The sequence below is a fragment of the Atractosteus spatula genome, chromosome 11 (assembly GCF_055471065.1).
Source record: "Atractosteus spatula isolate fAtrSpa1 chromosome 11, fAtrSpa1.hap1, whole genome shotgun sequence".
NCBI lineage: Eukaryota > Metazoa > Chordata > Actinopteri > Semionotiformes > Lepisosteidae > Atractosteus > Atractosteus spatula.
In genome coordinates, this window is record NC_142716.1 from 48585387 (window position 1) to 48607793 (window position 22407).

Here is a 22407-nt window from a genome sequence, read left to right on the forward strand (position 1 = left end):
TACACCTCCATTTATCGCTGCAGAGAAAGCAATATACGCGATTGACCGTCTCAGTAGCAGTTGCTATCTAGTCTACCTTTTAATCTGCAGGCAGACTGAGGCGTCTGCTGCCATCAAGCCATGCGACACGCATCTTCACCTTCAGATTAAACTTCGCTGTGCAGCACGTTCCAGTGGACGTGCAAATTAATTGACAGGGGGAAGCAGATGCTGTAGAGGAAGATGGCCGAACATTTCGATCCCTTCACGGCTATCTGGCAACTGTGCGCAGGGCAGACCAAAAACGAAGTGAATGGCCAGGTTCCTAGTGCTGTAAACCTACAAAACCAAAGGAATGAATCGGTGCACATGGCTCACTACTTCATTCTTGTTCATGAATAGTGCATGCAAGAAAGAAAGTCAGATGGCAAGTTTTTACTTTATATTTTTTGATTTGCAAAGAACATCAACTGGGCCCAGAATCCTGTTCAATAATTTACTGGCTAGTTTTCACAGCTGCATGACCTCTGACTTGCTATTTTTACATGTACATTTCCCCGGGAGAACAAACAAAACAATTAAACAGTAGCATAACTAAACTGCAAGAATTTCAGTCTTGCACAACTCCCGACACATCTGGAAAGGCTTCTGATCTTTAAAAACGTTATTCATACAAACATCTAATGTACCTTCCAGAACTACAGAAATGAACGCCAATGTACCCTGAAATCACAGCTCATTTGAAACCACAGCTTTCAGCAACCCTGAGATTTCCAAGATGATAAAAATGCAATAAAAGGATCAACTATTGCCTCACAGCAATGATAGTTTAGGGGCATGTGACAGGGCATTAGTTGCAGGGTACTTTTCTTAGCTGATGCGATTAGTAATGGCAAACTGTTACAAACAGCTAGCTAAGCTCTTACCAGACTGCAGTATCTGTGAAAGAGATCAGCGCTCTGGGAGAGAGATGCAGGCCAACAAAGGCTTTCGTCAGGTCTGCTGGAATCTGACTTTACAGAGACGTTGGTAGAGGCAGCACCTTTCCACACCAGGCAATTAAAGGTCTGTCTTTTTAAAGTGAGTCAAGGCATTTACATATACTTGTATTAAATAAACACCTACCGAAAAAGTGAGAATAACCTTCCCCCACAAAAGCAACACACCAAGCATCAACCTACTCTGTTGAGGCATCTATGATTTGATAAAAATAGACCTTTAGAGCAATTTAGTTGACTGATCATATTTGATTTGACCATGATGGGCTTTTTGCAGAAGCACTAGATCTGCTCATTAGTGGAATAGCTGACTGGGCACAGATGATGGGGAGCTTTAATCTACTGAAAACGACAATCGTGAGAAAAAAAATACAGGGAACTCCGTACATCTTCATGCTGTTTGTGTAACAGCAGCTTTCTTGCACCGAGAGAAGTCTTGCCTCATGGGCCCCATTGAAGTCATGGGTTGAGCTAGGATGAGCTGTGGCATCTAGGGCTCGGAGACCAGTGAACAGGCACATGCCTGTCCAGTCACTAAAGGAGGAATAGGACAGAACCCCTAGAGACATTGCCTGCAATCTCGTGAAAAGCATATGTCACAGATGTACAGCATCTATTGCTTCCAGTGTTGACTAATATGGCCAGCAGCTATATCAGTCTGCAACTCGCAACTGGCAACCCACTGAAGCTCAGCAGGTGTGAGCCTGGTCAGTACCTGGATAGGAGAGCTCCTGGCCAGTTCTGAATGTAGTTCAGAACTGGCGTAGTTCTGGCACACTATGGCTGCCATCACATCATCCAGGTGGGGCTGCACATTGGTGGTGGTGGAGGGGAGTCCCCATTACCTGTAAAGCGCTTTGAGTGGAGTGTCCAGAAAAGCGCTATATAAGTGTAAGCAATTATTATAATAATACATGCTACTATTCAGTCTATCACAGTACAACCCCTGCAGGTCAACTCTTTGAAGACAAATGTTTAACAGCATTTTGAATTTATTTACATTATGTCAATGCATCTGCTGTAAACGAAGTCTATCGGTTTCCTGATTACCTTCGGGAAGCTGTTGTAAGTGCAATGCTTTTTTCTGATATTCACTGCGCATTCTGTGCTTACCCTAGAGATTAATTTAACACTACTGCCTCTTCATGAACAACACAGACATTTGTAATCCCCATCCTACACAGGAGACAATGATGGAGAAAGGCTGGAATCTCATTTCACTTGGGATTCATTAAAGACGATTGTTCTGTCAAGGGAAACTGCACACTGTGCTATTCCCCCCGTGGTGTGTAACGAGACTATCAAATACAGCTGAAAATCAAAGGATTGCTTCCAAGGAAGGCTTTAGTTATGTTCTGTGCAACCCCATAGGTTTAGCCTCCACAATTTCAAACCTTTACAAACTTTTAAATTTTAAGTGAATTTGAGTAAATAGATATCCAAGGATTGCTTAATAGAATTGTATACAAAAGGTCAGCAGAATATAGAATTAACATAACCAACTCAAAAAGGTCAAAAGCGCATTTTAATCATCAGCTGTTGGTGTCATATTTTATCTTACTGGCTTGTCTACTGGCTTGAATAGACTGGCTTGTCTATTCCTACCTCAAATACTACTTGTAAATACTACTTGTTAATAAAAGGAAGGAAATGCAAAAGCAAAGTTTAAAATCTATAGTGTAATCAATCTTTCTGAATCCAAAGAAAAATGGGCTAGGCTGAGTAATTCAGATACAAAGCACAAGGCATTCCACGCCTGGCAGCGATCAAGTTTCTAGCAAAGACCTCAAGAAGTTTAAAAAGCTCTGGGTGAACATGCTGTTATTCACATTGATATCCTCAAGAAGTTAAGTAGGTGAGAACAATCCTTTGAGTTACACAGGTGATGCAGTGGCACCTGAAATTACATTTTTCAGTTACTCAGTCTGGCCAGACACTTACTGCATGTTTCTCCTTTCGTAAAACAAATACTACTGCTTAAATTTCTAGGAGCTTTGAATCCAGCTGTTGTTCAGTTTTGCGAGATCTTAATGTGTGAACAAAGCCGTCCTGGTCTGGTGGCCTCTGAAAGAGCAGGGAATGACGGAGACAGATGCAACTACCACAAGAAATAAAAGACAAATACTCTGAAAAAGTTCACCCTTAGAATCTCCACAGAGATTGTTTTCAGGGTGTGCAGATGAAAGCTTACCCGACGTCTGCCCGGCCAGTAAATTACTTTGACGAGAGCTTTGTCCAGCCTTGTCCAGCAGACGCACAGGGAACAATAAGGAAACGGTGCAATCTCTAGCCAAAAGTTATTTGATGTCAAAAACATTACTTTATTATCTAGGATGAAATGTCCTATCAAGTACAAAAAAGGAAATAACTCTTTAGAGTTGCCACAATCTGTTAAAAACATAGATAGCATCTATTCCCTACTGGTAGGAAAATGTTTTCTTTTAACCAACATTACTCAAAATGAATAAAGTTCCATAGATATGAATAAATAATACAGAAATACTGTGATGCTGTGACGAGATGCGCAGATTTGTTTTTCTTTTTACACAACTCATGAAAGAGTCTATAGATCCCCTCCCCTTTAGTCAATATGCATACAATATGCAGCATTTTTTTAAATATAAAGGGCAATTTCACCTAAATGCAACTAAAATTTCCAAAGTCTCAGTTAAAAAAAAAAATGAAGCAAAAAGACAGGTAATGTCTAGGCCATGAAAAAACCTTGAAATTCTAAAATGAAAAGTTATTCATGAGAAATAAAACTCCAGGCTTCCTCGGTCATTACTAATGCATCAAAGCAGGATGTAGGTTTTGAACCAACAAGTTGAGAGAAGCTGCACAAGCATAGAGTATTTATACTTTTCCTTAAGTGCCACACTTTTCCATAAGCATCACATTAGAGTAATTCGAAGTAAAAAAAATTATAAAAGCTAAATACCTGTCCCCGAGGGTCGTACATTATTATATGTATGAGAATTTTTTCACTGCCCTCTTCCCTCAATAGAACAGAGCCCCGTGTATAAACCAAATAGTCACAAAAATACAAAGTGCTCATGATTAGAAAAATTTCCTGAAAAATAAGACAGATTCCAAGTTCTCTTCAACCACTGTGTAATGTTAGAAAGTAAGGGGGGAGACATTAAAAAATAATTTATACTAAAAATTCACTGGCCCTTAAAAAAACCAAAAGATTTTGTTACCTATTTCAAAGCTTACCAAAACCGAAGCAGCACAAGTATCATAAAGACAATGACAGCTGTCTCTGAAAAATATTTTTTATAAGATTCCAAGTCATCAGCATTACATTTAGGTTTAATCTGCCCTTTATGATTTCCTCAAATCTTTTCCATTTTTTAATTTTGTTTTTTTTTTTTTGGACAGACTTGGAAAAGACCCAAGGTTTGTTTTCATTTTTTTTTTAAAACAAATTTCTACAGTTAAGAACTTCTGGAGACACCTCTATCAGTGAGGAAGAGAACACTGTCTTCTCCATTTATTATGTTTAATATACATCAATATTTTTTGAGCTGTAATACAAAAAACAGAAAAAAATTCAAAATCTGACAAAGTTTTACAAACAAGAGGCCTTCAAATACACATTGCTCTTCAGCTTTTTTCAGTCTGTCATCACTGGAGGGTGATTTATATATATATAGAAATTCGTCTACATTTTAGTGCTGCTGTCTGGGCTGCTGTCTGACCAACTCAAAGCAAGCCTTCTGTTCAAACATTATACCAGTAAAGCCCTTGCCGATTCTGAAAATGTTACACACGTTATCAGTTCCTTTCGAATAAAGAAAGGTTCTGTGGATACTGTTTTCTCCGATACCCTTTTCATTATGGGAGTCGCAGGAGGAGATGAAAAGCAGCCATAACCCTTGTGAGAAAATCCAAATTTATCAGAAAAAAACAGATTAGTTGACAAAATGGAATTTAATATAAAATCTGAATGATCCTAACAATAAATACAGCTCTCAGAACGCATTTTTTTTGTCAGGGGTGATAGCCAGCTTATCTTTACTGTAGAGCTTTTCTTCATGTCCCCTCTTGAATTGGGAAAAAAAAATGAAATAAAGGAAAATAAAAAAGAGAAGGAAAAATCAAACCGCCCCCAGTGCCCCAATCCTTTCAACGGCACCCCTCCCCTCCCCACTGTCCTCCTGCGTTTCACCGGAGAGTGGCGGCGGAAAGGCGCTGCTCTCCTGAGCCCCGTCTCCGGGCTGCAGCCAGGCTGGCCAGCGGCTGTCCCATCAAGTTCTCGACTTGGCAACAGACTGGAAAGAATGCTGGTTTACTGGGGAGAGAAGTCCGCTCAGGGAAGGAGGGGGGACAGAGCTGTGGAGAAGCCTGGTTCCCGCATGGTTTAACGTTCTGAGACAACCAGATTCTTGCTGTCTGTGACATAGAGCATACAGCTGTGTATTCTAAGAAGCTGTAGTCTGCAGTTTGTTGTTATGAGACCTACAGAATACGGAAAAAGGGGAACAGTTGAGAACCCTTTGTTTTGGTTGTTAAAACGGTTATAAAGGAAAACAAAAGCATCTACAGTACAGGATGCCAGGGGGGGGTCAACCAATTGTAACAGCAGAGAGCAGCCATGTTGTAGAACAACACTCTGTGACTATATTAAACAGGCACACGGATCAAGCTCATAAAAAATAGTTGTGTGCTTATAGCTGTCTGACGTCAACACTAACTTGCAACGGTTTTTTATTAGTTAACTGTAGTATTACAGGAAGGTTTGAAGGAGGCATCTTTAATTTTGTATCTTGGGTACAAAGCCTTCCTTTGCAGAAAGGAAGGTAGAAGGTACTTGAAGGTAGAAAAACTGCTTTTCAGAAACCAGCATGGTTCTCCCTGTAGCAAAACTAAAAGTCTGCAACCTCCAGAAATGTTGTCATTATCTGGAGATTCTTACAGGATTACTGGTTAGCCTTGTATTTTAATGGTACGCTGACATAAACCTGCATATGAAGCTCATGATCTTTTTGCTTTCTGTTTAAACTCGTGCAGAAGGGTTCTACGGCTAAGGACTGCTCCCACTAAAAGCAAAAAGATCATCTCGGTGCTGTTTGCCTCCACGATTCCTTTGGAAAACGACAGAATGGCAAAAAACATTACCGCAGAACATAAACCCTCATTTATATTGTGGGCATGGTCACTCATTTTTCAGTTCATAAACTTCTACATTTCTTTTTAACGTGATTTTTTTTGCAAGACTGTCAGTCGCACTTATTGTTGTTTCACGCAGAGAAGAAACAAAACTTGAAACAGGAGGAAATGAAAAACGTGTTGAAACCTATGTAACATTTCAGTCAACATGGCTGCCATAATGCGATTGTCACTGGAGGCATCTTTGGAGCTTGGTTTTAAGGCTTATTATTACTACTTAAAAAACGAATTAAATAGCATTTATTTCAACGAATGCAGAATTTACGCTGTTTATGAAACAGCAAGTTCCATGATACATAATATAAAAGGGTGACCCCAGCATCCAGTTCAGATTCCAGTTATTAGGTCAGACTTATGACATCACAATCTGCAAGAAAGAGAGAGAATGGATGGCATAAATACATGCACGCAGCACGGAATGAACAGACAACTGCCAGAAGACAATGAGCATAAAAAAAAGCAAAGATAAAAGCAACAGATGCCACTGACAGGCGACATCTGGACATGGGCTGCTGCTGTGATGAAGCGTGTTAAAGCTCTTGTAGGCACACTTGCACAAGGAAATTTTAGAATCGCACGATTCTTGCGTCACCAGGGGGCTGCGGACGATTTTCCAACCCCGTTCTCTCCTGCGCGCTATTGGGAATTTGTTTTTGGGTTTCGGGCGACGGACGTCACCCAGACCCACCCAGCCGGGTGGCCGGATGGCTCGCCGCTCCCGCGTTTCGAAATCTCGCATCGGTGGGTAAAGGACGCAAGAGGAGCGACTTATAGGGAGGCAACGCACCCAGGAGTCGGTAGCAGGCAGGGGCGAAGCTGCATCAACACGGCTTCCCACACCCTCGTGCTGCGCTTGCATAGCAAGAGTTTCTCCTCTGGAAAGCTCCTCAACAACACAGCACGGATCCCAAACAGCTCACCCAGTTACTGTCCAACATACCGTACACACAGTTTAAACAATCATGTTATAGACTGCACTTTTATTCCAACATGTGTACACACGGCTCGGAAAACATCTATTTTGTTATTTTACCGTATGAAGGATTAACGGGGTTCGCAGAGCTCTATGTACTTCTCCACTCCAACAGCAAGCTTTACGCTGTGTTATCTATGACATTATTTTTTTAACATAGCTGCTCACTAAAATCAAACTACAGCTGAGATGTGGTTTGACACCATACCATTGTTAACCTTGTCTGTGACCTCATCAACCAGTCGCTATGACATCACAAACTGGTAACTATGACCTCGTACTGGTCAAGCAGCTCTGCTGCAGGGTTTCGACTGACCACTTGGGGAGACGTCCGTCAGCACTCCTGCAGGTGCGCTAGAACTTTTTTGGGCTGGGGTAGCAGGCTGTTGAGATAGGATACTGGGATGGCATAATGCAAAAAAAGAAAATATCCCCCTTGCGAATTTCGATTTTAAAGGTCATGCTTTTACATCCCACTCAATATGTGCAGACATGCAAATACAGCCTCGAAGGGGCAGATGAAAGCGGAGCAGGACATGGTGCTCTCTGGGGACAGGAGCGGCAGACCGAAGTCAGATGCGTTCACAACAGCGAGAGTGTAGAACAGTTCTTTCAATTTCTTTGGAAGTGCGCCTACAAAAAAACCTTTAAGCCGCAGAGCAAAACACAGATGGTTCTAGAACACAAGTACTCCGCAAAGCATGCTTGAGCAGTTGAGATGTGGCCCCATCCTTGTATTCCTCAGATCACCGGTCTGGGAGCAGAAGGACAGGGGTCTGCTACAAGGGCTCAGGAGGCACACTGAACAATGACATGCGTGAATACAGCTGATGCAACAGAGGGGGCATTACTGGCTGAGATGTGATGCTCTACTTAGCCAGATAGGACAACCGAGAGCAAATTCTCACTTGCAATGAAAACACAAAGCAAAAACTGCCCGATTCGCAAACTCTTGCTTCTGCGATGTCAATTTAGCCACATTGATGTCGACACTTCATTTAACTCAGTTTCAGCTCTGCTTTTCCAATCATCTAGGCGGCGAAGGGAAGACAGAAAAGCCTTTGGCAATCGGGCTGAACCAGGTTATTGATGAAAAACAGAAAAGCCCACCCAAGCGTGCATTCAGATGATGTTGACACCAGAGAACAAAGAGGAAACAAAACTGGGAATGAGCGCTGGGGGCAGGAGAAGAGATACCAGCATGGGGCGGGAAGAGAGAGTTGGAAAGACAGAGTCAGCGAGGGCTGTTCAACAAGCTCGTTCAGCGATTCTCTTACCTGCTTGCTTTGAAAGCTTTAAGTTTCTGTACAAAGAACGACTCGAGAACCTCCGCGCACTGATAGAACGGCGAGTCGCTGGGGTTATAGTAACGGCAGTTGTCGAAGATTTTGGTCATATCTGCCACAAACTCTGTCAGTTTGTTGTAAAATCGTTTGTGCACCCTGTCCTCCATTGTAGCCAGGTCTGCATTAGGGGAATGAAGGATATTTACAGAAATGAGAAGTATTAGAGACTGCCACCCTAGCTTTTATTCAACTGATTCAATGCAAGATGTAACTAGCACAGTTGGAGGAACACCTCACCTCCACAGCAGGCCATCCTAGTGCACTGTGGTCATTATTAAACTGACGAATTACAGACAAGAGGTTTAAAAATTATCTTTGAAAAGATAACGAAACCTTTGCAATACGCAGGTTAAATGGGAAAAAAGTTCTCTGATGTCACTTTCCCTGAGCTCTCTGGACGCTGTCCTAACAGGCCAGTGCACAGACAGAACAGAATGTTCTCCAGTTTCAGAAAGTGGCATAATACCATCTATTAATTAAAAACAGAAGACTGATCAGACCCTTTGGTTGTCAACAAGTGTCATTTTCTCTATGGCTGTAACTGTCTTGACTTGCTTTATTGACAAAAAGACGCAGAGGTTTGCTTATTAATTATGTTGTTCACCGAGGCAGAAGTTCTCTGAAAAAGGATGGAATAATCTGTGGCGTGTATAAAGTGTTAGGACACCGGATAAAAACTATCTGATTATTTCTTCAGCGCTCATGTTGAGTGCGCAGCCAATAGGAGCTGACCAGAGGCCAGCAGACCACAGAGTGTTAATCTTACCCATTGGTTCTTTGATAACGCCGTAATAATCTGGTGCATCGTTGGGATCTACTGGTTCTAAAAACGGCCAGGCCATTTTGTGAGCCTGTAAAGAGAAATAAAAAACAAAACAATGCAATACAATGACGACAGCGTCGGGAAATGCAAGTTAGAAACATGCTGCTGTTTCATGTCGGCACAGCACAAAATATGAGAAGCTCTGGAAAGCTGTGATCATGAACGTAATTTCTCTGAAATGGTAAAAATGAAAAAAAAAAGTAACAGGAGTACAAGTTTGGGCAGCTGTGCCTTTTTCTGGGCACACTATGCAAAGCTCCCCGTCATCTGCAACCAAAGAAGAATCATTCAATTCCATGTGATCAAAAAAATGGAAACTCGATCAACGATCACTTCTTTGTCTGGGGTGAGAAAAGGGGTCAGGCTAGCAGTGGATGTGCCTTCTCACCTGTAAGGACCGCAGAACTCTCCTTAACCCTTCGTAGTCCTTGTCTGTGAGTGGCGTTAGGACCGTCATGGCGTCCTCTGTGGACTGGCACTGCGGACAGACGTACTCATCGATGAGTGTGGCTTCGCTCTGCAGGATGCCCACGCAGCGCCCATGGTACCAGTTCTGACACCGGTCACAGCCGATATAGAACCTGAGGACATTACAGGGTTTTTACTCAAAGGTGAGACCGGCTTCCCGGACAGAAACATTCATTCCGATCCCCAGAGGTGAAGACCATGCTGCTCCTGACCACTTATTAAATTCTTGTTCACACTTTAACAATGTACACACCACCTCAATCTGAACAAAAAAACAACCTAAAAAGAGAAGATTCCACTAATAAAGTAGCTGTAATAGTCCAAGAGCTGCAAACGTGCAAAAAGTCTGTCTCACAGTCACTCGTACCCGGGCGTAAGCCTAACTCTTCACATATTGGAAGACACAGCAGCAGTACGACCACAAAGCCCCAGACTGCTCTATGCCAGGAACTTACTGCGACTCATCGTACGGTGTCCGACAGATGCAGTACAACTCTTCGCTGTTGCCCTCTTGTGCCCTTTTGCATTCGTTGCAGATGTAATCGTCCATCTTTTTTGCTTCCTTTTCTGTGATGCCAACACACTCGCCGTGGTACCAGTTGGTACAAAGATCACAACCGATGTAGAACCTGAAACAAACAGGAAATGTACATGCATCTGTGCCTGCTGAAACGCTTTTAGTAGTCAGACCTCAGCCCTGTTCTCAACTTAATATTAAACTGAAAGCCTCTTCTATACACATAAAGCTTCACGCACATGAACATTCAAATCAGCAAATACATGAATCAATGTCACCAGGACCCTCACTGTGAATAGGCAGTTAGAAAACGGATGGATGGATGAATCAATGTTTTAAAAACCACAACGGACAGTTTTAATGGCTTTTGCGCAGACTGCAAAAATGACACACAAAAAAAAACATTAATGTGACTTCACAGGCCTGTCTATGCAGATGTGTTCAAAAATAGGTCCCTGGTTTGAATTATACGAGCCAACATCCTGGAAAATAAGGCTCGAAAAACCTGAAACAGGTCAAAGCGGGGTCTGTAAGAGGAGTTCTCATCTGTAATAGCAACAGACAGAAATGCCCAAGAACAACACTCTCCATCGCCGCCATGCAGGTGTGAACAGCCTGGAAGAAGACACTCACTTGGACTCGTCGTAAGGAGTCTTGCAGACGCAGTAAAGCTTTGTGTCCTTCTTGGAGTCCTTTGAGGTAGTGGAGATCATCTTCTTCTTCTTGGGCTTGGCGGCGGAGGAGTCCTTCTCGTCCTCGCGCTTGCGCTTGTGCGACGCCGCGGAGGTGGGGGAGGACATGGCCGAGGCCAGGGCGGCGGCGGCGGCCGCGGCGGCAGCCGCCTGGGACGCGGCCGCCTGCGCCTTCTCCTTCTCCTTCCTCAGCTTGCTCAGGTCCTTCTTCAGCTCCTCCTGCGCGCACCGAGACAAACAACGCCGACGGATATTCTCCATGTCCCGTTTCAATAAGCGTGCCCTCCCATACCCCCCACCCCCAATTCCCTAGATTCAGTAAAACGTTCAACCTTCAACCTCCTACTCCTCCTCCAACCTCACTGGTTTAATAGGTCTTGTGGTTGGGCTTCAGGTTAAACAGTGTAACCGAAGACATAAAATCACTCATCTGCCATCAATTAAGATGCTGGAGAACATTATAATAGAGGACCCTCAGATTCAGCAGTAATTCTATAGAAAACCAGCAGATGGTAGTACAGTGAAGCATTAACAGAATATCACTCACAAACGAGAGGAAGCCACTCAGCCCATCGTCATCCAAAGCGTTATGGATATCTGTACTACGGCTGGATCTAAAGGACTCAACTCCAAGTTGCCTGCTGTCCTTACCTGGACCTCCAGCTGCAGCTCCTTGTCCAGCAGAGCCCTCTTCTTCAGGATCTCGGACTTGAGCTGCTCTTTGTGTTTGAAGAGCAGAGCGGACAGCTTGGTGGCATTCTGCTTGCTGCGTTTCTGCTCCACTGACTCCTCCCTCTTCCTCTTCTTCGCCGCCTGCTTCTCGTCCTTGTCGATCTTGTCCAGGATGAACTTCATCACCTGGTTACACACGATCATTCTGGGGGGGGTTTGGGTGTGTGCGAGCGCGCGAGGGGATGGGAGAGGATGGGGTGGGGACAAAGACAGGCAAAAGGTATTAATTGGACCTTCAGTTCAAAGACAAACACTTCATTTAAAATACTGCGAGAAGGACCAAAGTGCTATTTCAAAAACCACTCAGAATGCATGTCTCGCATTCATGTAACTCTTAACTGGGGACAGTTTTGGGCTGTTGGCCCCATACTATGCATTTCTTCGGTCCATCCTTGCTCATGCTAACCTGTAACTTCCGTTCTTTCCAGATGGTGTCTTGCACGCTCACACAAACTCTCTCTCTGGCGTGGGTATCGCTTTAGAAACAGCGCATCCACAGTTCACAGGCCGAACGCTAAAGAAGAGCCGTGCATGCAGCGGATATGAGCTATGCCGCTTCGCTGCATGTGGGAAAGGCCTCTGTAGAAAAGCTCCACATGGGTTCCCAGCTGTGGGGTCAGGGTCATGCTGGTTCCCAGACTCCACGAACAATGCGACGCCCATATAGCAATAAAACCCAGTTTGTCTGCACACAGACATCAGGAAAATCTCTAGGATTTCGGTGACCCTAAAGCCTGAAAGTCAATCCCCTTCTAAAAAGAACTGATTTGGTTGCAAGGCGCTATGAAAAACTCTGCGAACACAATTTGCAGCCGTGGCCACTACAGCACACACGAGAGTGGACCGGACATTCGGTCAACATAAACGTCACTGTTACAAACGCGATACCGTGACTCCCTCGGTCTTATCCATACCTCTGGTTCTCCTCCCTCTCAGCCGCAGAGAGAGTCTTCTTCTGCTTCAGGTGTTCAATTGCTGCGTTCTGCTTCATTACCACCTACGACACACCGGCGTGCACGTGAGGGGAAGGGGATACACAAACACATTTGCCATACAAGGCTCTGTATCCTGTTTAGACTTGAATTCACTAACATTGGGAAGTGCATTGACTAGTTTAACTGACCACTTGTTCATCCTAGCTGTAGTGGTAACTATGGTACAGTGTCTTACTTAGGTCTCACTTTGCCTTCTAATACTCAGGCCTTAGCTTCCCAGCTACCTCTGCTCTGCAGGCTTCACTGCACCCAGGGCCCACCTGTTTCTGGATGATGTCGCTCTGGCTGGTGGCCTGTAGGGTCTGCTCCTTCTTGGCCTCCATCTGCTGCTGCTTCTTTTTCTGCTGCTGCTCCCGGAGCTGCTGGATCCTCTGCAGTTGCTCCTGCACGCTGGCCGTCTGGATCGTCACCACGTTCTGGATCTGGTGCGCCTGCACCTGGCCGCCCTGCTGGATCTGGATGGGCAGCTGCAGCTTGATCTGCTGGGGCACCCCGCCTTGCTGCGCCTGGATCTGGGCCGCCATGTGGGACTGGATCTGGGAGAGGACCTGGACCTGCTGCTGCAGCTGGGGCACCGTGATCAGCTGAGGCTGGTGCAGCTGGAGCTGGGGCCGGGGGGCCGGGATGGCCTGCTTGACCGAGGCCTGGTTCACAGTCTGTGCGGTCGGGGGGGCTTTGATTTGGGGGGGCGGGGTCTGGGCTGCTTGCTGCACGGGCAGCGGGGTCGGGGACTGGACGGGCGTCAGAGCCTGCGTCTGCGGGGGCAGGTGGGCTTGGGGCGTAGCCGGAGGGGTCCCGGGGGCCAGGGCCACCGCTTGCACTGGGGCGGCAGCCTGCTGGGCCGGCTGCACCGGGGCCTGGGCCTGAGACACGGCCGGAGCCTGGGCCAGGGGCGGCAGCGCGGGCTGCTGCGCTGGCGCTGGGAGCGGCGGGTTGAGCGGAGCGGGGGGGAGGGGCAGGGCCGAGGGCGGGGCTTGAACCGGAGCCTGGGCCTGGACCTGGGCTTGGGGCAGCGCTGGCTTCTGCTCTGCTGGAGCTGTAGACGCAAGAGACAGCATCACACAGACACAACTGGAATTAACAGAAAGCCACCTTATAAATGGTCTTAAGAAGTTAAGAACAAACAGTTCCACCCCATTCCTCTTAACTAAGTTTAAAAGAGCGAAGCTTGACATGACAGATCCCTCTGACTGCAAAATATATTACAAGTTAAACAACAACAGCTCTACGGAAAATAAACATCCTCAACATAAAATTCACATCACAGCCTCGTTGCTCAAAGAATTCTTGTTCCCGAGTTTTATTATCGAGCTGGCATGGCTCTGCCGTTAACTCTGCCTCTTGCAGTCCTGTAGTGTTGGCAGCTCAGCTCTTTACCTGGTACCGAAGGGGTGGTGGTGGTGCACGTCACCGCGGTCACCGTGGCACCCCCGGAGGAGACTGGCGGGGGCATGGGGGTGAAGAGGAAGCGCTGGAGCTGGCCGTTGGGCATGGCGGCCTGCATCAGCTGCTGGCCGGGGCCGGGGATCACCGTCACTCCTTGAGGGATGACCTGGAGCTGGCCTGTGGTCTGCCCCTGGCCCTGGATCACCACCGTCAGCCCCTGGCTTCCTCCCTGGGTCACAGACCGATCAAGGCAAACAGAGCGTCAGTCTCAAGATTTAAAAAAAAATACAGCGCCAAAGAACTGCTCTCTTTTATGAAACGAAACCCTGCATGCAGGAGCAAAACATTGATGGAGGTCAAAAACATGCAACCTTGTTTAATTTCACCCTCGATTTTCAGGGTTTCATTTTATTGTGGCGTCTTTGTGTGGACTAGGGTTTAAACGGCTGCAAATCCACCGTCAGGCTGAGCGAAGTAAAGGCCAGCCTCTTCCTCTCTGGGAGAAGCCCCGTGCAGAGCAGGGTCCAGACATGCAGGTGACCCTGCCCCCCACTGTGAGGTCTCACCTGTCCCTGAGTCAGCTGAGTGAGCTGGGCCATAGTCAGTTTCACCTGGCCCTGCTGCGGCCGGGGTCCCTGCGGGGTCTGCGGAGCGGGCAGCTGGCCTGGGGGGGCGGCGGCGGCGTGTGGCGGGGTGGCGGTGGCGGCCGGTTTCTGGCCCGCGCTGGTCTGCACCGTGCTCGCGTTGGAGATGGCGGTCGACACCGGCTGCCCACGGATGATCTGCGTCACCACCTGCTGCGTCTGGCCTGCAGGACAGATTCACAGCCGGGGCAGTTAGGAGAGAGTGGCGTACACCAGTGCACTTTTTACCATTACTGATGCATTTAAAGCATAAGAAACTTTAATTTGGTCAAGGTGTTCGGTTTTTCACCTAATTTCACATCCAGTTTCACTGTATTTACCCAGACTTGGTGCAAATGTCTATCCATGCCACATTTCTACATTTCTCTTATTCAATACGTATTATTTAAAATTAGTGAGGCCACCTTCCACTGAAAGCACACACACACACACAAAAGCGTGCACCGCCAACATGCGGATGAAAACGTTAGTCACGAACTGAACAACGCCTAAGTAAAAGGCTTGAACCCGAACACCTTACAACACGCTAGTTGTACCTTTCGTGCATTACGATACGGCGAAGAATGAAATGGGGGGGGAGAAGTCATGCTGCTGGCGTTCCAGTCTCCAGCGTGCGCCTGTTAGACACGCCGCAGGACGAGCACGGGGACACAGCGGGTCATGCAGCCACACACGGGGAAGAGGCGAATAGAATTTGACCTACTGGCTGGGAGAATACCTTGTTGTACCATCAGGGGCGTCCGGATGATGGCTTTACCCAGCGTGGCTGCCTGCTGCAGAGGCGTGCGGATGACAGTCATCCCCGAGCGGATCTGTGCCCCCGCGGTTATAACCTAAAAGGGACAAAACCGGGAAATGGATGGAACATCGCAAGGAGCTTGTCGAGTAAAAAGCTGAAGTCTCTGTCTAGTCATGTTTACGCAATGCACCGCTCTGACGGGGGTGGGGGTTCAGACAATGAACTTTTGAGATGAAACACCTCTACACCAACTCCTGAGTTTTGCAAATATCCTCATTTGCATATTAGCGGTCTTGAGCAATTAATGATGAACACAACGAATTCCACAGCTCTCCAAGTTTTTCGCAGGGCGAAATGTTCCCAGTAAGAGCCGCAGGACCACAGATGCTGTGAAACAAGCACGATGTGGCCAACAGCATCCTCTCTCTTGCAGCCTTTCACATGTTCTACCATTACAATCCAGCTAACAAAGGCAGAATCTGAAGTTAAAAATCACGCACCTTCAAACACAAGCGCCCATATAAAAGGTGCGCGGAGAGCTGTGGAAACGTGAAGGGACTGCAAATTGGAAAATGGTCGTAGAACAATTGCCATGCTGCAGTTTACGGCTAAAAAGTGGTTAAACACTTCCTCCCATCGGTTCTGAACTGCTGCTCAACAAACGCTCGGCCTCGCCCCAGGCTGCGACCGCGTGAGGAAATCTTTGTGAAGAGACAGCATGACCTTGTTTGCCGCTTTCGAGATTTTGCTGCCCACCAGTCTCCCGGGCTTTTCCGGAGCTCCCTGGGGATCCACGGCCGGGATCCAAGGAGCAACAGAAAGCCAGGTTCCTCGAGGGCCTGGGGGGGGGGGGGCTCCGTACCTGCTGTGTGGGAGGGGACCCCCCGACTGAGACCGGGGTGTTGGGCCTGATGTTGATGGTGGCCGTCCGGGGCTGGAATGAAGTGAAGGTTTGCTGGTTGCCCGTGGTGTTGGATGGAATGATCCCCAGTACTTTCTGTTGGACCTGCATAACACCTGGAGCAACAAAGACTGGTTAGGAAGAGGTGAGAAGCACTACACACCCAAGCCTCGCACCAAAGGCCTGTTTAGAGTGCATCTTCAGAAACATTTCTCACGCCGGTGTTTTGGTCATATGCCCCATACAGTCCAACCCATTTCCTCAGCGAAATGGTAGGAGTGCTTTCACCGGATCTTGGTCACTTGCTTCTATACCGCACAGCTCGGTTGAGGAAAAAGTGGTCCCTGGAGAAACCGTGAGCTGGGATACAGGAACAAGACCAGACTCTTTCTGGAACAGGGCCGAGGGCAATCTGTTGTCCTCTGCCTATTGCAAGTCTGTCAACCTGCTTATAAAGATCAGCAAAAAAAAAAGTCTTGAACTCTTGACTACTCTCCAAAAGAAAACAAAGAAAAGTATTTTACACTCACCGCAAATCAAAACATTTAAGACTGTATCCCTCGGAAACAGAAAAAAACCCATCCTTACAGCGGGATTTCCACAAGAGCATAATAACAGTAATCAATTCATTGCAAACTGCTCCAAGACCTTTTATTCATACAATACTTTTTTTCAAAATTCTAGGGTCTCTGTAATAAAATCATTGTCAGTAGTATGGCATGAAATGCATATACTGTATTTTTTGCTTGTTTTCTTCTACAAATTTGATCTTCTTATTTAGGTATTGTAGTTACTTATAGGAGATTAAACAAGAAGTTGCAGTTTTGTGCAAGTAACAGCAAATTCTTAGACGCCACCCAACAATGGTTTTTCATCATGCAGTCTTGTTTTCCCAAATAGCAGTCAGCACTCTCGTACACTGCACATAAAATTTTGTGTTATTGGTTAAAGAAAGCCAATCTTTCATATCTTGTTTTTGCCCATACTTCAAAAGAATTCATGTATAAAAAAAACTTAAAATGCATTTCCTGCTAAGTCACTTAAAGTGCTTTAAAAATTGCTTGGCCACAAACGAACGTGTGAAGCTATACTCTTCATATGCAGCTTCAAAAGCTTGGTTGCGGTAATTTGAAAACTTATAGTTGGTCTTAAACGGGGGTTAAAGAAAAAAAATCCAAGCAGGGGTTGCATTGCTGGCAAAACTTCAAACAGGAACTTTTGGAAAAAAAAAAAATTGTATAGTGTGGGAGCATTAAAAAAAAAAAACAGGAGGCTACCTGTCTTTGCAGCCGGACTGTAGTATAAACTTGTTTTCAAGCTCACTTCCTTAATTATTTCCAAAACAAACAACCATTAAAACAGTCACACTGGAAAAATACACTGTCTGTTAATACTCCCTTTCTAATGAAACATGGGTGTTACTAGAGAGGAACTGTGTTTATTTGTGGAGTAATTTAGCTTATCCGCTGAATGTGGGCTTTACTCCTAGGTGTGTTACCGTCTACAAAACTTAATGTTCAACTTTTCTTTCAGAGGACTTGAAAAAATAGGAAAAAAAAGATGGATCAAAAAAAGTCAAACAAACAGAATCTCCAGTGTTGCATCACTAGCTTTCTGTTTTTCATGTCCAAGTTTTACTCCCTGTTCTGTCTCGCACCCGGAGTGGGACAGTTGGGAAAACCGCAGAAACCAAACCAAAACCCTCTGCTTTCTATAGCTTTGCCCGACCGATGTGACCAGCGGGACGGGAGTTTTGGAAGTGCTGGCGTCAGTCTGACAGGGCCGTGTGTGTGTGTGTGTGTGTGTGTGTGTTGAGGGAGAGTCATTTTCAGAGCAATAAGGCAGCTGCCCCATCTTACAAAGGGAACCCAACGTGGGATGAGCTAAGTGCAACTGCTTTTGACACTGAGCGCGCCAACTGCTTGCGATGCGCTGAGCTCACTTTAAACAGCACCGGTTCACTCTGCAGACCAGCACGGACTCTACCGCCGAATCGACCCTGAACTGCCCTCGCCCAGGTGTCTTGATTCTTAAAGGGCCCTGAGGCACCCTGTGAGAGTCGGACGCCGAAGGGCACTGACTCCAGCACGGACCCCGGGCTGCGCCGTACCTCCTTGCGTGGCGGGCACGTTGACAGTGACGATCTTGCTGTTGGCGGGCAACGGCAGTTTGGCAGTGATCACTTTGCCGGGCATCGTCACCGGGCTGCCCGTGATCTGGAACGTCTGCCCCGACGTGGCAACGGTGGCGGCCACGGTGGCGACGGCGCTGGTGGACGCTGCAAAGACACATGGGGGGGGGGTGGGAGGAAGTGAAGCCCACTGACGCTGTTGGCGCCAGTCTGAGTCAAACGACGAAAGCTCGCCGCTGTGCTTCCCGTACTCGTCGAAGGAAAACTCAACCGGCTGTTTTTTTTTCCCTTTCTAAATCTCACCAGAGATTTAATTATGTTGTGGTTATTTAAAAAAAACAAACATGGCAGACTAAACACAAACAAACTTTCTGCGTAAGGCTGTGCTGCCCTCGGGGTGGGAGGAAGAAGTCGGAGTGGAGGTTATCTTATCTGCTTCCCTACCAACGTCAACTGTTCACCATTGCAATTATAATTTTGATGAAGTAGTTTGTTTTTCCAGCCCCCTCCTTTAAATAAACACAGATCAATTGCAAATATTTCCCTTCGGCCCCTTGCCCTTACCTGGGCTGCTCTGACCCTGTTTGACCCAGGAAGCAAATGTCTGGTGGAAGTTCTTATTCTGCTGGAATGTCACTGTGGCTGGAGAACCCATCTTGGTGGCCAGTACCACTTTCGTTCCCGGGGTGACCTGGCTTGTCAAGGAGCCTACCACTACTTTCTGGGGGGTGGAGGCAGGAGTGGCGGGGCTGTTCGTGGGCGTGGAGATGGAAGAGGTGCTGGCAGCAGGGGACTGTTTTTGCTGCTCCAGACGCTTCTGCAAGGCAGGAGTGCGACAGCCATCAGGCGCTCACTCTGAAGTCAAGAGAACACTAAACAAGACCTCACTGTAGTGCTCATTAACCTTTATACTAAATGGGATGGGTTATAAAAAGAAGTTGCTGAAGTACCCCCTAATTGCCTAACCCCACTCTTTTCTCTATTCGTGCAATAAGCAGCTAAAATATTTGATGTCTTAATGCGAGCTAAAAATAAAAATGCCAGTCTTGATAACCGGCACAAGGCTGAACAGACATCCTTTTAGCTGCTATGGCCTCAATCTTTTTTTTTAAGCAGCTGTGTTTAAGACAAACCCTGCGTGTGACAAATGCCGTGAAACAAGGCTCTCTGTGCAGAGAAACACCGCCACCTGTTTTACAAACCCATGCACCGATTCACGTCTGTCCATGCAGCAGACCCCCGCAACTACAGCAGGGGATCCCAACTGTGATCCTGGGGACTCTCTCACACCCGCTGGTTTTCAGCCTGGATCGGCTCTCAGTTGCAGAATCGAACCCTAGGTAGACCTAATTAAAGCGATTATTTCTTTCCAGTTCTTCAACACGTGGGAGGTCACACTCCCCAACTTCCGGCACATTAGCAAACCCAGCTTGAGAACAGAAAAAGAGGTCAAGAGGTCCGCTACAGCAAAAACCAGCAGGAGTGGGGCGGTCCCCAGGAGAGATCTGGGAACCCCTGGATTAGAAGACCACTTAGCCCAGGGTGCAAGGTGGGAGCTGTGTCCTTTCTTCCCACCTGCTGAGCAGCCAATCTCTGCTGCTTTAGTTGAGCCTCCATTTGGGCCTTGAAATCCTCTGCTTTCTTCAGCTCACTAACCTTTGCCTGTTGTTCTGCTGCCTGTGCCTTCTCCTTTTCAACCCTGCAGCAACAGGAGCAAAGAGACGAGGTGTTAGCCAAGCACCCTTCAACACAATCGCTTCCAGTGCCACAGTTAACAATGACACACATTTCTTTTTTTCGGAGTGATACAGGGCTTCATGTTTCATTGTGCACTGTACTGTAGATGATGCACTTTTTGAAAAAAGCTTTAAAACGAATAACCTCCAAACACTTTCCTCTACATTATAGGCACATTGCATGAGATGATTAACAAAGGCTAAAATGAAAAAAAGCACAACACAGAAGATAAATCAGAAGAAAGCCCTTCTGGAAAAGTCAGTTTTTAGGTCTTCCTATTCCACGATTTCTGGCTGACGCGCTTGGAAATTTGTCTTATTCTGCAAGAATCTTTACATTCTTTGGCTCATCTCTAAGCTGGAAAAGTCGGAGGTAAGCTCACAGGAAGGCACAATAATACGCCTGCATGCCATCCAGTACAAAAACTGCAAAACGATCCAGTGGCAGGCCAAGGAGTCGAAGAAAAAAAAAAGTGATTCAAGCGCACTCACCAGCAAGTGAGCCTGTTTACAGTAATACACTGAAATGGTTTGGCCAAATACTTAATAGCAAAGAGAGGTAAAGCTATTCTAGACGAGTAACGCCACCCAAGCTGGAGGTGATGGACTGAGAGGGGGACCGAAGGAGACCCGTTTTCTTACCTTTCTGAAAAGGCCCTGATCTCCCACAAGTCCAGCTCCTCCTCCGGCACCCACGTCTCGATCACCACTGGTCCCGTCTGCTTCGGAGCTTCTGGTTTTTTAGGCCTCAGAGCGCTTGACCGCAGGCCTTTCCTCTGCGGCGTGGGCGTTTCTTTAAAAGAAGTGGGGGGGGGAGTAGGGGGGTGAATATCAGGGTCCTTCATCCAGTTGTTAGTTTCAATACCAGCAATTCTTTGTGTCAGCTCGGCGGGATGGTCAACAACACGTGGCAGGAGGAAGAGAGCAGCTCCAGAGCTCAGCTGGAACACGAGGACGATGACACCGGAGGCCATGGCAACCACAGCAGCACTCCCCCCCCCCCCTACTCTTTCACCACTCACAAAGCCCAGCAGCCTAGACGCGGGCCCCTCTCAAACCCTTTTAAGATCCGACGGCACACGAAAACCCCCAGCACCGCGAGGAAGAACTATTAAAAACCAAAAGCGCCAAGCGGGCGCATTCCTGCCACGCCTTTCGGCTCGCCCTGTACCTTTTGGGGTGTCCGGAACACCGATGGGGCAGATGATTTTCCTGATGCAGTACTCCGATCGGATTCCATAGGGTCCGACGTCTCGACGCTTGATGATCTCGGTTGTGGTGATCTCGGTTTCTGAAGTTTCTGCACGCAGGGCCATGAAAAGAGTGTTGTCAGCCGGCTTAGTGTAACAGCGGACGAGATGTGTCCTTTCTTCATGCTTACAGGCAATCCTGCCCCGTAACCAGGTGTTTTTAAACGGCACACTTATGTGAGATTGAAGCACTACTGCTCTACAGAAGTGTCAATGCCTAAGCATTGGAAAAAACTTTACACAGAGGCAGCGTTTCTGTTCATACTAGCAGAGAAAAAAGACAAATATGTAATATTCAATATGTGAACTACTGATTCCTCTCAGAAATTAAAAAATAACCTCTTGTGTCATTTATGCTGACCTTTTCCATTACATTATGTCTAACGGTTTCTGCACTCTCAAAACACCTTTGTTTTCCTTGGGTCAGTTTAGTGAAAAGTGTGAAGATAGCAGATCTGCATCTCTACTGCATGGATGAAACTAAAAGAAAACTCTCGCAGTGAAACGACACGCCATTTTTACACATGAAAAACCAACACAATGGCGTTTTGATACCTTCTACAATGGGATGATGTTTTTATTCCCCGTAGACGTTCAAAATGAAACTTATTTTTGCGCGCAGTTAAGACTATTTTTTGGGAGAGAAACAGCTGGCATTCAAATACTGATCAGAAGCAGATCATGTACGTATTAGTGACTGGAGGACACTGGACGTCTCGTATCCATGCAGGTGTGCTCACCTGTCCTTGTGGTGCCACCTGTTGAGGACGGCTTCACTGCCATATCATCCCACCTCAGGCAGGCCCACAGTAACCGCAGCATGAGACTGACCCCTGCTAGCGATTTCACAGTCTGGAGACGGTACCTGAATGCCAAAGTGAAGGCCAGAGTTACACGCTATTGATTCACATCAACAGAGCCTCAA

General features: G+C 46.6%; 1 protein-coding gene across 3 annotated transcripts in view; it reads right to left on the reverse strand.

Moving 5' to 3' along the window:
* Positions 1-4434: 4434 nt before the first annotated feature.
* bptf (bromodomain PHD finger transcription factor) overlaps positions 4435-22407 on the reverse strand; it is a 47802-nt gene continuing 29829 nt past the window's right edge. Inside the window, exons 14-32 of one of the 3 annotated variants that reach the window (XM_088927292.1) lie at positions 22223-22347; positions 21404-21532; positions 20875-21025; positions 20153-20195; positions 19061-19313; positions 18476-18643; positions 16327-16481; positions 15444-15558; positions 14648-14889; positions 14073-14310; positions 12956-13731; positions 12615-12697; positions 11620-11845; positions 10910-11187; positions 10215-10388; positions 9680-9872; positions 9235-9319; positions 8400-8586; positions 4435-5438 (exon numbers count right to left, since the gene is read on the reverse strand). In XM_088927292.1, the coding sequence (XP_088783418.1) occupies positions 5402-5438; positions 8400-8586; positions 9235-9319; positions 9680-9872; positions 10215-10388; positions 10910-11187; positions 11620-11845; positions 12615-12697; positions 12956-13731; positions 14073-14310; positions 14648-14889; positions 15444-15558; positions 16327-16481; positions 18476-18643; positions 19061-19313; positions 20153-20195; positions 20875-21025; positions 21404-21532; positions 22223-22347 (3658 nt within the window). In that variant the 3' untranslated portion in view covers positions 4435-5401. Of the gene's footprint in view, positions 6517-8399; positions 8587-9234; positions 9320-9679; positions 9873-10214; positions 10389-10909; positions 11188-11619; positions 11846-12614; positions 12698-12955; positions 13732-14072; positions 14311-14647; positions 14890-15428; positions 15559-16326; positions 16482-18475; positions 18644-19060; positions 19314-20071; positions 20196-20874; positions 21026-21403; positions 21533-22222; positions 22348-22407 lie in introns of all 3 variants that reach the window. The other 2 variants (XM_088927290.1, XM_088927291.1) reach the window with 2 other exon arrangements.